The 16075-nt window shown below is 38.7% G+C and overlaps 1 protein-coding gene across 3 annotated transcripts in view; it reads left to right on the forward strand.

Moving 5' to 3' along the window:
- The window catches only part of CDC42BPA (CDC42 binding protein kinase alpha), a 145552-nt gene that overhangs the window by 44941 nt on the left and 84536 nt on the right, over window positions 1-16075 (forward strand). For all 3 annotated transcript variants that reach the window (XM_026048044.1, XM_026048043.1, XM_026048045.1), the window contains 4 exons: window positions 748-839; window positions 6712-6795; window positions 11659-11754; window positions 14062-14210. In XM_026048044.1, coding sequence (XP_025903829.1) covers window positions 748-839; window positions 6712-6795; window positions 11659-11754; window positions 14062-14210 — 421 coding nt within the window. The remainder of the gene's footprint in view (window positions 1-747; window positions 840-6711; window positions 6796-11658; window positions 11755-14061; window positions 14211-16075) is intronic.

Genomic DNA, 16075 nt, shown 5'->3' on the forward strand with positions numbered 1-16075 from the left:
AGTGGGGCTGGAAGAGCAGTTCTGCTGGTACCCGGTGCCTGCGAGGAGCGCTGGCGGGGAGACCTTGCTCTGCTTGCTGCCTCCAAAGATCAGGATCGTATAAGAGAGGAGGGGGAAGAGTAGCAGGGAAATGGTGGTTAACTCTATATCTGTGCCTTTTTCTTTCTTTTTTTTCCCCTTTTTTATTTTTTTTTCTCCACGTAATGATGTGTGCTGCAGTACAGCTGGTGTCACTTTGCAGCCAAAGGTTGACTGTTGAGCACCCTCTAGCCTGGAGCCGTGGTCCGCAGAAATACTGGGTGATGCGCAGCCTGGGGCAGCATTCCTGCTCCCAAAATCCTTCAGCAGTGTTTTAATTTTCCATAGAAAACAGTATTGATTTGCTGTCTGACAAAGAAATTAATATAACAGTTGCGTGTGTTTTGTTTTGTGTGTTGCTTTTTTCCCCTAGAGTGACCACTTCGTTATGCTATAGTCTGCTTTTACCATCAGAGATAACAACGCATAACACAAATTTAAGAGTCTAAAGAGAAATATAGATAGCCTTTATTTTTCTTTCCTAACAAATAACTACCAAAACTTTTTTATAATCAGTTTTGACTTAGCTCTTAATGCTGATACCTTCCTGCTTTAGACTCCCAGAATATCACATTGGGGATTGCAGGTGTAACAGCAAAATGATGTTCTCGGAGCTGTTGCTAGCTAGGAATTTTTAGTTTTAGTGATTGATATTTTCCTTTGTTTCAGCCAAACCTTTCACGTCTAAAGTGAAACAGATGCGACTACATAAAGAAGACTTTGAAATCCTGAAGGTGATTGGCCGAGGAGCCTTTGGGGAGGTACGTATGGCAACGGGAGGCTTGGGGGACTTATGTATGGGAGGGCCATATGGGAAGGGGAGGCAGGAGGCACCTGACTGTGCCTGGGCATCCCGCGGCATCGGGGAGTGACGGCTCGGGGCAGGGAACCCCTGCGGAACCTCTGCGCCGCCGTGGGCGTGCGGGGTGCTACAGAGCAGCCTGGCATTTGCTGTAAATACGTGCTGGGTGCACGTTCATTAACAGTTCTTTTTTTAAGAGAGAAGATAAGTTTGCACAGATGAAAAGGCATTGTGGCCTTCAGTTATGTGATGATAAAAAAATATTTTTGCTCAACGATAATTTTTTTACAGTCAGCAGATGGAGACTATAGAGTGCTGATGATATAAAGATCTAGTAATTTCTAAGCATCCTAATAACTGAATAGTCCGAAAGCAGTTTTCAAGAACTTAAATGACCACACGTTCCAAGAACACACGAAAATCTTCCTATTCCTGGTCTTTATTTCCAGTTTTTAATGAACATTTTATTTCTCACGAAGAAAAATCATTAAAGTCTTTATCAAATGTTGGTTTTTACTTCAGTTTGCTTCAGTGAGTGCTCTTGAAATATAGTGGAAAAACTTTTTGCTACTTCTGATTAAATCATCTTTTAAGTCATCAAGTAGGACAGTTGATTGCTGACTTGTAAAGCTATCAGGGGTATCTGTTTATAGAGACTAAGGAAACTAGAGTGAATAAGCCTTAGCTTTTGGCCCTTTCTTCTTAACAAATTAATGTTATGATCATTCTGCAGGACAGCATGTATATATAGAAGAAACAATCTCATACATAATTGACTTGAGTTTTTGATGACCAAATATACTAGAAATGAAAACAGTAGAATAAATATATTCAGAAAGTTTTCCTTACAACTTGAAAACAAAACATAAAAATGAGAGTTGATATCTGGAGTATAAGAAGGGGCACTGAGCAATGCTTTTGTTACTTCTGCAACTGAAAACGATTTTCAGCAATGTTCTCCTTGGTGTGGCAGCATTTCTGGAGGCTACGTGGCTTATGCCAGAGAAGAATTGGTTTCAGGTTCACTGTGTGTTTGCTTCATGTGGTAAAGATGGGCTTGACTAGGGTATGGTTACAGAAGAACAAATTTCTCTAGGTGCTTCTCAAAGAAATGGAAATTTTCCTGTGAAATAGGTTACTACATAATCTGATGATGCGCCTATGTAGGTGATACTATTAAGCAAATGTAAAAATAACTTTAAAAGAGTATTTAGCTATTTATATTAGCTAAATATTAACTATATGTTAGCTATTTAGCTAACATTATTTTTACTTGTGTTACTCTTTTGGAGTAGTACTTCCCCACAAGACTGTTTGGAGAACTCGCAAGTAATTCTTGATTTTGATCTCTGCCACAAGGAGATTATCACCTTTGTGGAGGACATAGTTCTGCATAAAACAGTGCCTTTTTCAGCGCTGCAGTAGTGATTGCAGCTCGGTTCATGTGGCAGTTGTGCAAGATTTGAGAAAAATACCAGCTGCAGATACTGTTTTGTCTAAAAATCCCATGCAAGACCTGCATTGTACTGCGGTTTTAGGAGGAGGCCTTTCTTTATCTGCTGATTTAATATCAATCTCTACAGCCACTAAACCACAAAAACTGTGCTGCTTCCTCAGGAAGCTGCTTTTGTGGTGGCTCTTCACATGACTAGTGAGAGTGTGACTCTCCGCATCCGCTTTGAGGGCAGTCTGCACCAGGAGGAAGTTCCCTTCTAGGTGAAGCGTTTCTCTCTCTATTCGCTTTTCCTAGAAGGCAAACAGCTCTGCACCCAATTGTGAAAATCTTCAAGATGGGAAAAACTGGAGCGCTGTCAGTGATGCTGCTAATTTTTGTAGCTTCCTTAAAGTAGGTCTTTAAAAATATTTGCAGGGGCGTATGTTAAATCTGCTGTTAGGTTTAAACTTCTCCCCAGAATTTTATCTAAGAAAACCCCAAATTTTGAATGAAGTTACTAATTTTCCTTTATGCTAACTAGTAAACAGCAGAGCAAGGCTTAAAAAAGGACTGGAAAATTTTGCCGCAGCTTAAAATGCCAGAAACTGCATTAACAATAAAATGCAAAATACTTGAATGATTCCATAGACTGTTGTAGTTTCTTGAGGCAGATCAAGAAAGCTGGGAGGACCTGGAAGGATGTGTTTTCTTTCCAGCAGAATATAAATGAACCCAAGGTTCCTCTAAGGTTCTAGGAGGAGCAGTTCTGTCTCCTGAATCAGCTTAATGCTGGAATTCTATAGACTACAAAGTTGGTGCAAGTTTTTGTTGGCACAGTTTCTGACTTGTTCTTGGATTCATTCTGTGCTATTCAGTTCCTTTAATTTATGCAGTCAACAAATACCTCTTTTTGCTTTGCAAGGCTGATGGAGACAAAAAGCAGTTTAAACCAATTACTGTGTATAAGTAACTGCTTATAACCGTATGTTATCTATTATAATGGGTGAACTGTATCAATTCATAGCTTTTGGTTTTATTTTTCCCTTAGAAAAAATAAAGGCTTCCCCTAGAGCCCTTATAGGGCTTTATGTAACTGTGGATGTTTACTTTTCTTTGGTCAAATTACTGATGTGCCCTTCGACTTCCTGTGAGTACACTGAGTTACTTAAGATCTTGTGTACAAGACTACTGCCTTCAGAAACCAAATATTTTCCTGGGAGGAGGAGGATTATCCAGGTAAAATCTGTAATGTCACCATCAAGTGTTTCATTGTGCTGGCTTCAGGCAGCACAGTATAAAAAACATGCACCTCCAAATAAACAAAAAAGGCTTTAAACTTGGGAATTGAAGGGAGCTATTAATAAAAGCAGAAAGCACTGCTCAGTCCCGTAGGTGACTGCTCTTGTCCGTGTCTGAGCAGTGTGAAAGAGCAGCAAATTTAAGGTTGTAAATAATGCTAAAATTTTCTCTTTTGCTTTGCTCTGCCCCTTACAAAGGTATGTGAAGTTCAGTGCTTGAACTTAGTGCTTGAAATTCTTTGTGTGCAAGTAAATATTACATGTTATGCTGCTGATATTTCTAAGCTGCTGACTTCCCCCCTGAGAAGTCGTTAGTCATTTCCAATTTTGTCATCCGATTATGAACAGACATTTTTTCTTCTTCTCCCTACCTCCATCCAGGTGACTTCGGTCACATCAGCTCTGACTTTGTAAGAAGAGTCAGAGAGTTGTTGTGCTTAAATTTCATTATTTTTCTTCAATAGAAATGAAACAGCCAATTTCATGTGCCTTTGAAACATAGTTCTTATTTCTGGAGGCTGGACTAATCTTGGCGACTGAGCACTCCTGCATCTTTTTTTCTTTTTCTTTTTTTTTTTTTTTTTTTCCCTCCCAGCTTCTGTTTTAGCCTTTTGTGTGTAAAGGGAGTTGCTTTTTAAGCCAAGGAGATATACAGACATACAGCATAGAGACAAGAAGCCAAGTTTAGGGCAGAAAGTGCTGGACAGTATGTCAGGCTGTGCTGCTGTCTGTGGGAAAGAGAGAGCTGTTGGAAGATTGAAAAAGAACTAAATCCAACTAAAACCAAGATGTTTACATCAGCACATACCAGTCATTTTTGTAGGGCTACTCACAGGGAATTATAAATTTAAAAAGCTTTAAACATCCAGTTTTAATACATTTCAGTAACAAGGCATTTTAGGATAACTAGACAGGGATGATTACCCCTTCTTCCATCTAACAACTTCTTTCAGAAAGGGAGAACATCAAAACAGCACTTAGATTATTTGTGCCTTGGTATACATGGTATGTCTGTATGTGTATAAACACTGCCTGGGTCTGTAATCAACCTTTGGAATTTTGGTTGCAATTGGGAACTGCGTTGCACTGTTCATTGCTGAAGTGTCAGCTTTTTATTTCATGGTCAAAATCGAGGGTAAGTGTTTTAGAATTTACTTTTCTAAGACACTTAGGCACCCACAGAAAGATGCTGTGATTGCAGAAAAAATGGCGATGCCTTCTTAATCTCTGTTTTTCTTCATGATGGTTATTAATATGGAATAACATTAATGGCTTTCACAGACAGAGAGTGCTGCAGACTGGTTGTAAACACAGCTGGGAAACACGGCTCTGTTTTGTTCTTCCCTCATTCTGAATGCTGCTGCTGATGCCCATCCGGCCCTGTGCTCAAGCCTGACGCTCAAGCTGCCGCCCAAAGGCTGTCCCGTAGCTGCCTCAGTGTGCCCTGAATGCTGCATGGGAGCTTGTGAGTGTAGGCAGCTGTGCAATTAGCATGTCTTTGGCAGCACCAGATGAGCCTTGCAGAATAATATGGCCTTTCATTGGCTTGTTGTACCAGGCTCAGTGAAGTCCTCCAGGTGGAAGTGAAATGTGTGTCTTGTGCCCGTGTCCTTGGCTGCCTGCTCTGCAGTAGTATCTGCTGGGGTTGGAGATGACCCCTCTTGCCAGAGAACTGCTCTGGAGTCGCCTATAGGACCATTCTTTGAACTGTTTCCCCGTAGTAATGGCTCAGCCCTTAGAGGCATGAAAGGTAGAATTACATTGTGGTTTCGTGTCAAGATGGTATCGTGCAGGTGGGTTCTTGTTGTCTAACATATGGTGCAGTGTCAAGGTTGTTGACTAGTTGCAGCATTGGGGCTTTTTCCTCCTCCTGTTTCCATTAGGATGGATACAGATAGGGGCTTATCAGAGTTCCCAGCTAATTAAGTGACAGGAGGCCAATGTTCCAGATGCCTGTTATGGGTTATATATTGCCACAGAGATCTGGTCTTTTCCTCCTGAGGAAAATTGTGATGCCCACTCCTAGAGTACCATGGTAAATACACACAGAAGAGCAGAAATGCTTTATAAATTGAAAGTAGATTATGGTCAGAAGTAACAATGTATGTAAGTGTGTCACTCTGCATGTACCTTGAAGGATCTTGGGGCTGGACTTGAAGCTAGATTTTTATTCATGAAGCCACATCTTGAAAATTCAGTTTGCTACCTAATTTAAACAGGTGGATCTAGTACCTTTGTCTTCCCTCCTGTATTGTTTCCTCCCAACAAAGGGAGCAATATAAAGAGAGGGCTGGTGGTACGTTATCACACATGAGAAAAGTGACAGTTGCTCCATCAGATCTGTAGCTAAATGAGGGAGTCTTTTAAATATAGTTTAGGTATCCAAGTAGTGTAAGACTCCAGCATGCACTTCTGCTATGTTCATGAAGTTGCTGCAGCCGATGACACATTTAAAGAAGGTTTAAAGAAGCTTATGTGACTCCTTTTCAAACTGCCTCATGTTATGTTTTCTGTCTTCACACATTGCTCGTTTACTGATTATGAGGGAGATGGAAGGAATGTAGGATTCAGCTTGAGTAATAAAGTGTCTGATAGTATGTTACTTTGAAAACAGCTGCAGGCAAACCTAATATCTTAATTTGTACCTAAAAGCTAAAATATTTAATGTTTTTTAGCTTCAGAAAGTGACTACCACATTACTGTCTTCTCTTTGAGGGTTCACTAATTTCAGTTCTTTGAGGGTTCACTAAATTCAGCTCTAATCCCAGGTCTGAGAGGATGAGTCCAAGAATATGGAGCATAAAATCAGTGGTGATTTCATGGCAATACAGTGGAGCAAGAAGTGAGAGTGGGACAGACCATCGCTCATACGCGGGCACCTGGAAAGAGGAATACACAATAAAACACAATAAAAGCCTTAGATAGACATGGAACTTCTACAGAATAAATGTGCTGTTGTCGTGGCATGATGTGGTGTGTGGATAGTAAAGTCCAGAATGGTGAAAAAGAAATTAAGGAAAACATACAGATCATTATAAATAGCAAGACAATGTGTTTTTGTATTTTGGCTTATTTGACTTTCATTTTATCTTTTCCAGGTTGCAGTAGTAAAGTTGAAAAATGCAGATAAAGTTTTTGCAATGAAGATACTTAATAAGTGGGAGATGCTGAAGAGAGCTGAAGTAAGATTACAGAAGTGTTTTTTGTGTTTTGTTTTGTTTTATTTTTTTAAATAATCATACAGTCTCTTAATATGTTATGTCAATGCCTGTTCCTACAAGAGAATACTCTGCATATATACGGATTGAGGAGGTGCGTCACTACTTGCTGACAATATGAATCTTAACTTTAAGCTTAAAGTAGGTTTTGAAAGGGTTAAAATGTCAATAGGTGCGGTGGAGGGTTGTATAAGGTATAATATTTCTATAATTGCCCAAGAACTTCCCATTGTATAAGCAGTCTTTTAATGTATTTATGTCATTTGGAAATGTAGTCTTTATCTTCTAATGTTTAGTATTTGGAAATTAATGAGTTCTAACTCACCAAGCTATTACTTTATCAGTAGCTAGAAATTAGTCAGGGGCTGATTTTAGATTGAAAAATTAGAATGACAAAAATAGATTATAGGAAAAAAATGGGTTTCCTATTAATAGTTAAATGTGTTGTATGGATTTCAAGTTACCTTGAGATACCGTGTCAAAAAAAAGTCCACTTTCAAAACTTGGATGAGAAGTTCATCCTTTTCTTCCTGAAAAGGAGCTCAGGCCTCTTCATTAAGGCCTGAGCTTGCTATGTGTTTGGGAAAGGTGGACCAGTTTCCTTATACGTCTCAGCTCATGCCTAGGATCCTCAGTTCATTTCCCTGCGTACCTTTGGAAAGAAACTTCCTCTAAACTGCACTGCACACCTGAAGACTTATGTGTTAGTTTTAAATGGAACGTGTATCTGAAGGTTTAAATTGCATTAAAATTGATCTTTTATGCAAAACTAAGAGGTAGACTTTGTAAAAACAGAACTTTTACATACAAATATGCTCTGATAATCTTTCTTTAGTTTAGACTGTGTAAAAACTACCTAAAGTCTTGACTGACTTGTCTGATCAAATTATCTATAACTTCAGCTTTTGAGGCCCCTACTTTGCTGCTTTTCTGTTCAGTTGCTTCCAAGTTTATTTTGATCTCTGCATTTATGTATCTTGTTAGGAAAGGAGATCAATGGGTCACCATCAGGCTTAAGAAAAAAAGAGAGAGTAAAATAAAACCAATTTCTGGTGTCTTCCTGTCTCCTTAATGAAAATCGTCATACAAAAAATGTAAATGTCAGGCAGTGTGTACGTACTGTATGCAATCCAGAAATCATTCGGGTACTGTAAAATCTAGTGTTAATCTCAATACGAAGAGGTATTTCTCTCTAAGACAGATGTCACTTCTGTAAGTTATATTCGGTTCAAAAAGACCAGAAGTAAAGTTCCACTCTATTTTTAAATGTTCCCTTTTAATATCAGTTTAAAAGCAATTTCTTTCCATTAAAATAAAGTTATAAATAGGTTTGAAAGATTTTCACTATGCAAGATATTAAAAATACCCCTCCCCTGGGTTGAGCTGGATTTCTGAAAGTCTGAACAGCCTAGAAAGAATTGCAGCTACGTTTTTCCATGTATTTAGTGACTCATGGGTATATAGTGGAAAGAGAACCATCTGGAGTGCAACTGCATTACAAAGCATCACCTTCAATAACTATAACTTATCTTTTCTAAATTGTGATGAATTACACTTGATTTATTGCTGCTACTAGAATGGCATATTTTGGCATTTTTCACAATTTGCTGCTCAAACACTGAGCCACATACAAAAATCATATAAAAAATTATCCAAAACTACCAGACAAGGGTATAGGTAAATGTTTGGTAAAGGGGATTGTTTGTGTATCCTTGAATCAACTGTGCAGGAAGTGGGAATCATTTGGAGAAGCACAAAGGAATGATGCACTCAGAGTTCGTTTTAAAAAAAAAATTAGGATTGATTGTAAATCTGGGATTTTATAACTTTTGAGTAGTCGTATGCAAGAACTCCACTGCAAGGAGATTATATAGGCGCAGTGGCAGCCTTCTCGTCTCTGGTGTGAAGAGCAGAGGTTCTCTAAGTGCCTGCAGCTGTGGCAGAGGCCGAGCTGGGGCTGCTGGCTTCTCGAGGAGGAGTCGCTGCCCACTCCTCGCCACGCGTCTGTCCTCGGGGCTGACAGTCCCTCACGGCCACGTTCCTGCCGCCAGAGGAGCAGGAGAGGCCAGGACAGGCCGTGCGGAGCGCGGAAGCAGGCTGCGCTGCCGGGAGGTGCTGACGTGAGCCAGTCTTTGCCAAGCAGCCTAGAGGCCTCACTGCTCTTGCTGGTCACAGGCCGAGACCTGTCGGAGCGCGAGGCTGCTCAAAGTGGGCCTGCCTGGAAGCAGGAGGTGGGTCAGGGACCTCAGGAGATCTCTGCCAGCAGTTCAAGGACGCCCAGCACTCACCCAGTCTCTCCTTTCTCCTGCTGTGCCCTGCCACTGAGAGAACTGAAATCTAACACGGAGATAATGTGTGAACGACGAAAAAGGCTTTGGGTTCATCCCTTCCAATTAAAGGGGCTTTAGCCAGGCCTAGTTTGATGCACTCCCAAGAGAAGAAGACTGTGGAGGTGTAGACAGAAGGGCACAAGGAGTGTGCTGTGTATCTCTCCTCTGCTTCTGAGCCTGGCAGCTGGAGAGGTGGTTTCTTGGGCAGTGCCCTTGGAGTTTGGATGGAGACCTTGGCCGTGGGACCGTGACAGGGAAAAGAAGAGGGAACTCTGGAGGCCAAGTACAAATGAAATGCGTCCTTTTAGGAAGAGTCCATTTACTAGTTCCATGAAGCTATGACCCTATTGCAAATACGGTTACGTGGGCATAAACATGCAAGCCATGTTTATGCTCATCTACTTTGTGTCTACTCTGAAAAGTTGTTCTAAATGGAAACAGCATTAACAGCACAAAGACATGGATATAAAAAACCTGAAAGTGAGCTCTGTTACAGCATCTACAGCAAGAACCACTGCTGCTGTCGTCTCTTTTTTACCCATGAACTAATGTCAAGTCCATGAGCCCTTTGGTTAAACTGGTTGTACCCACCCAGAGGTGGGTGTTTAGGGTGCTCAAGGAATGCTGTCTTTTGTGAAATCTTGACCGAAACCAACAGAATTACATAGATTCTTTATAGTATTTGGTACTATGAGCTGCCTATTAATGAGTAGAGAACCTGTCATTTATCCTTGTGAAAGTTTCTCTTTCCCACGTATCTCAGGAGTTTACAAACAAGAAAAGGTTGGAAAACAAATTTAAATATAAAATAATGAAAAATCTTCTGAAAATCTTCCTTTCCCCATAGTCCATTTTTAATTTGGCTGGCTTTGAATGTCTTTGTTCTTAGTACGTTTTACTTGCTCACAAGTTTCGGTTACTCCTGATTTATCCCATGCATTGTGGTATAATTAAAAAATACTATATTTCTTCTTCCTGATCTGCATCATACTTGCTTACTTTATTCACCAAAGCAAGACATCATAGTTTATTTGTTTAGATGAGGGACTTAGTTTCTGCTTATTTTACTTATTATTTACTTATTATTTTTTATATGCTTATTTACTTACTATTTTTTCTGCTTTATTTTGTACATAACTCAGTCTAAAATGAAGAGTTTCGCTTTCCATTCTTTGTTCTCCAGATCTCACAGCCGACAATAACCATGCCAGATATCTGGTATTGGCGATTGTTTTTGGAAATGAAATTGGAAAAATAATAAGAAGCTGCTTGATTATTTTATTTTTTTTCCTTTAAGATTTAGCATTCTCCTAAGATGGTAGCAGAGCAGATTGTGAAGTAGCAGAGTATGTTCAAGGAGTGTGCTACAGTCTTTTCTTTACTCTCCATCTGCCTTCTAGGTGGAGCCCATTCAGTTACTAGATTTTACACAATCTTTTAGATATTTTTCCCCAGAATCTTGTAGTTCCAGTGTTCCAAACCAAATTACATGTTGGTTGTGCTAGCTGGCACCTCGCCAGTACTCACCCTGGAGCTCAGTGCCGTCCAGGAGAGCTCTCTTGGTCAGCTATGTCTATCGTTCCCCAGAGCTGCCTTGCCTGACTTAGCCTGTTGACTGCCCACGACACCTCTCCACCAAGTCAACGGTCTCAACTGCTTCTGAGATTAATCCTCTTCATGTTTTATCTTCCCTTGTTTTATACAAACCTGTATTCTCCTAATTCTTAGACGTTCCTTAGCACTTGGTAGTTTTTGTTCTTTTGCCTTGATAGTTCTGGGTTTTCCTCTGTTGCCCATGCTGTGAGGTCACCTTTTGCCTCTGTGTCACTCTTTCCACTGTATTAGGGATGAGGTCCTCCTGGATGTCCTATCAACAGCAGTTATCTAAAAAAAAAGAAATTTCAGTCTGTCCTCATTTCTCTTAGCAAAAGTATCAGAAACCCCAATTGGTTTCTGATTGCCAGCTTATGGCTAGATGAAAGTTATTAGCAACTGCTTTTAAATGAAAAGAACAATTCTGTTTATGTGAAGAGAGCAATGAAAAACTAGATTAGCAGCAAGAGAAATCAATAATGTAAGATTCTAGTCTAGATCTAGATTCTAGTCAATTCCTTCTGCAGTTAGAATTATATGATACTGCTGTTTTTTGTTGTGTTGTGTTGCTCCTCTGTCATCACTGGTGCTTGATTTCAGTATGTGCACGTATAAGAAAGATCAGCTTTTGACTAGAGATTTTTAGACAGTGAGAAGAAGCTGTATTTCCTCCCTTGCCTCTGTTTAATAGTGTAGAAAACTACAATTCTTTCCATTTAAAGAAGGTGAAGTTTTCTGATCTAAAGATTTTCTCACATTTTGGCATGTTTGGAGGGAGTAGTAACTCACTTTTTCACTGAGAGACAATATTCTTTCAAATATTATCTTAAAAATAAATACCCAGCTTACGAAATATATTTCTTTTTCTGTTAAAACCTATAATAATTATTTTTCTCCCCTTCAGACAGCTTGTTTTCGAGAAGAGAGAGATGTGTTAGTGAATGGAGATAACCAGTGGATCACAACATTACATTATGCATTCCAGGATGAAAACTATTTAGTAAGTATTGCTTTTTTTTTTCCATATATTAATGGATCTTCAGATTGTTACATCTGGTTTGAGATGCCAGTGAAGTCTGTTTAAGCATTGTTCCTTTTATATTTTGTACCATTAAGACCCAAATGCATCTGTATATAAGACTGTGAAGGATGGAGGATGGTTGGAAATATTTAAGTTCTGCTATAAATATCTCAAGAAGGCAGCTTTGTGTCCTGAATTGCTTTATATTTATTGATTAAAGACCTTCTCAGTTTTGATCCAACTGTGTCCTTTTTCTTATAATTTGAATCTAAAGTTGCACCTGCAATGTAATCAGAGGCACAAAAACAGAAGTATGCCTGTTCTCTGACATTAGCTTTCTATTTGACCTATTTTTTGTGTTTAATGTTGCTGTTTACTGTTTTATATTCTGAAATAGAGTAACCCAATTTTTGAAACAACAGGGAGGAAAGTGATCCTGAGTGTTTGTTGAGGACTTAAAAGCATTAAGATCCTGAAGAGAAAAAAAAAGGGGGGGGGGAGGATCCTTGCAACATGGAAAATGCTACTAAATCTTGGTAAATAGAATTGGAGATTGTAGATTAAAGTATCTGCTTAATATTTTATATACATTAGTTTTCAAATATTTTGCAAGTCTTGCAGAAAGAAGCCAATATAAGAGTAGTGCCAATTTTCTATAAAATCATTCCCACTTAAATATATTTTAACTGTGATATTACAGCTGCAGTCATATTTATGCTTTAAAAGATAAAAAACTGCAAGTTGATAGATTTTGCTTATTTGGGTTTTATTATTGATGCTATGTCATTACTAAATTTTAATGTTTCCTTCAAAATCTAATATGCAATTTCCTTCAAGATCTAATATGCAGTGAATAGTTGTTATATAGAGAGATATAGATATGTAGATATATATAGCTATATTTTTTCCAATAAAAGAAGTGCTATACACAGTGCTGTAGCAGAATTGCAGTGCTTTTTGCTGTTGTGTTGCTTGCAGTTTTACCAGTATAGATACAGGGAGGGATCTTTGACTCCCAGTGGAATTATTTATACAAAGGGCTCTCCATTTGTAAATCTAATGGTCTTAACTCCCCCACCCCCACCCTGCACTTTCAAGCTTAATTAATCTGGACAATAGATAACACTCTTCTTATGCAGTTCTGCTCTTAATGTTAATGGTAGTGCGGGGAAAATGTTATATATGTAGCTGCAGCCTGATGGAATTTGCTTTAATCTAGCTAGTTTCTTTGTGTTTGTTAAGCACAAAACAACTTCTTTTGGAGTTGGATAGTGTGCCAGTGTGAGCTAGTTAGGCATGTTGCTGGGAAAAACACCATTAAAGTTGTTTTTCATCATTTTAGTGTGTTTCGGTGTGTAACTACTACTGTGTGTGTTTTATTAAAATTAAATATAATCTAGGTGGCCTTTTAGAATTCATGTAGATTCATGATAACCCATGTTGTTAATCCGTGTTATTAATCTATATTAATTACCAGAATTTAATATCGTTAAGTCTGTGCTTTTTTCTTCCTTTTTGTGTTCATAATGGTTTTGTGCAGCTGTGGGTTTTGACCTCTTCAAAATCTTAATATCCCAAATCAGAAAGTATTCATCTCCCTGATTTTACTTACAATAGGTAACATATTCTAATGTATGTTGGGAGAACCTATATTTTGCTTAATGGCAACAATATCTGAACTTACTCTTTAAGCCAATGGAAAGCTGTTGATCTTTCCTGTAACCAGTGAGTAGTCAGAATTATTTCTTCTCCAAAATAATTTGTTTAATGGGGAAAGAAGACACTAGCAAAGAAAGGGAAGCAGAATACTATCATATACAATACTGGCATATTAGAGTCCTTGTTTAACCTTGTTTAATACTGTTGGTTTTATTTTTTACAGTTACCTATTATAATCCCTTTTGACTTTGTGTTCAGTTGAAGAATTCAGTGTTCTTTCTAAGAGAATCTAGAGCATCTAAATAGCATAAATTTGATTATGGGGGCGGTCAGTGGATGGAGCTGATAATGTTTTATAATGAAGCTAAGTGTATTTGCCTATATGTAAATATAGGAATTATTCAAGTAGGTTGAATGTTGAAATAAGGTTAGTGCAATTCCTGTTTTCAGGACATCCAAGCATCTCAGTTTATGGAGAATTCCGGTTCTAGAAAATGTAAAGTTAGCTCTTGTAATGCTCATAATAATTTTGCAATAAATTATCTTGATACTTAGATGGTCTTTTAGTCTCTGATTCACTCATAAATTGTTTTTTTTTTTGCTGTCTTGCCACTCCCTCTTCCATAGTACCTGGTTATGGATTACTATGTTGGAGGAGACCTGCTTACTTTGCTCAGCAAGTTTGAGGACAGGCTCCCTGAAGATATGGCTCGCTTTTACTTGGCCGAAATGGTGATAGCTATTGATTCTGTTCATCAGTTGCATTACGTCCACAGGTAAGTGATTTGGACACTGAAGTAAAGATGATTTGACCTGGTACGGGTTCCTGTGGTCTATGTGAAATAAAATGTTTATGGGTGTTGTGGGGAATTACCTAATAGAATGAAAATAATTCCCATTAAAGAGCTGTAGCTATTTGCAAGTATTTGCTGCAGTAGTAAACATGACGGCATGTATCTGCCTACGTCTTGGGTCTGTTGGGAACTGTTGCTAGCTTGTACTGTAGGGTCAAAGACATGAGTGAGGTGACTTCATGAATATCCAAAAGTATGCAATGAAACTTGGGCCTCGGCACATTTTAATTAAGCTAATGTTAATGATCCATATTTAGCAGAAGCAAAATTAAAAACCTGTTTGTGAAATATGGTAATCTTTGGGCAGGTTTACTGAAAGATCAGGTTCTTTTTCTTAATTCTTTCAGTATATACAAGTCCGAAAGCACATCTTTGAATGGTCTACTCTGGATTTCCTTTTTCCCAATTTTCTTTTGTATTTCATCAAATTATCTTTAAAAATAAAGTGGTGACATTTTTCTAAATCAGTGGATATATTTAAATTATGGTACTTTACCTTGACATATAAGAAAATCATTTATTCAAGTCCTATGTGTCTAACTTTTTTAGAAGCCATGTTTTCCATACAAGTAACATCATCTTGTCTTTAATGCATCATTCTCTGCTGGTTGCCTTGGTAGTTTCTTGCATGCAGAGACGCTCCCCCTTGCAAGCGGTGGAATTTTCAAATGCAATCTGAGATTTACTTGGCAGAAATCAGCAGGAAAACTCCCAGTTGCAGAGCTGAAACATTAGCCTAGTAGAATTAGCTTCTTTGGAGAAGTGCATTCATACTAGTCCTTAATCCTGTTCAGTACTGGGAGCTCCTTCTTTTACAGTTTCTGCTTACCTCGTTTGCTCCAGAAGATCTTTTGCCTAGAGAGTCTGTTGCAGTTGCCTTGGGTTTGTTCCAGGATTTTGCTTGTTTGCCTTTGAGATTGCAGCTTTACAGGAGGGAAGTGTTTTGAGTGATGATGTTAAGCTCCATATGGATCTTTTGGAATATTTTGGATTCTCTTGATATTGTTGAGGAACTATGTCTACTTGATTAAAATGTCTTTGTTACAGATATCGGGGGAAAAGAGTATTTTTCTTACAGTTCTGGATTTTGAGCATTTCAACTATATTTCTTCAGGATGCTTGTCCTTTATTTAGGACCTGCCGTTAAAAGGTCTCTGCGTTCAGTTTAACTTGGGCGTAGCCACTGTTGGTGGGTGGGCTCTTAAGGTGCCATATTTTTCTAACGCCAGTGGAGGGAATCCTTCACGTGCTGCATAGGCTGCTGTGTTTTGCCCTGTAAATCTGCATGTGGAGTAGCTACTCTTCTCAGAAAAAACAAAAGCCCACCCTCTCCTTCAAATAGATGAAAATCTTTGTAATTCAGCACCACTAGTGTGTAATGTGCAGCAGATGTGATATTTCTGTTCTCAAATGTTCTCAAAACATCCCCAAACTGTGTAAAATTTTGTGTGTAAAACAAAACAGTGTAAAATTTTGTTCTGAATTCAGTAGTGTTTTCTTGTGGTTCCAAAGCTTACACTGATTATTGTGCCTGCTTATCTTCTGCTATGAACGTTTAACCAGAAAGCCCTATGCTTTGCCAGCCCTTTGGTGGTTTGGTTTGCAGCTTTGCCAGGCAGCCTGCCGTGTTTATCAGTGAAGGTTTTAATGCCTCTTTGGCAGTTGGCACTTTTCTTCATTAATGCTGCTGCAATGCAATACCTCTCTATAAGGGAATATTTTGCCGAGATTCCAAATGTAAAGGGAGCTTGAGTAAACGCCAAGTGGTCAGCCTTTGTAATGTGACC

The sequence above is a fragment of the Nothoprocta perdicaria genome, unplaced genomic scaffold, assembly GCF_003342845.1.
Source record: "Nothoprocta perdicaria isolate Ctin4 unplaced genomic scaffold, notPer1 scaffold_51, whole genome shotgun sequence".
NCBI lineage: Eukaryota > Metazoa > Chordata > Aves > Tinamiformes > Tinamidae > Nothoprocta > Nothoprocta perdicaria.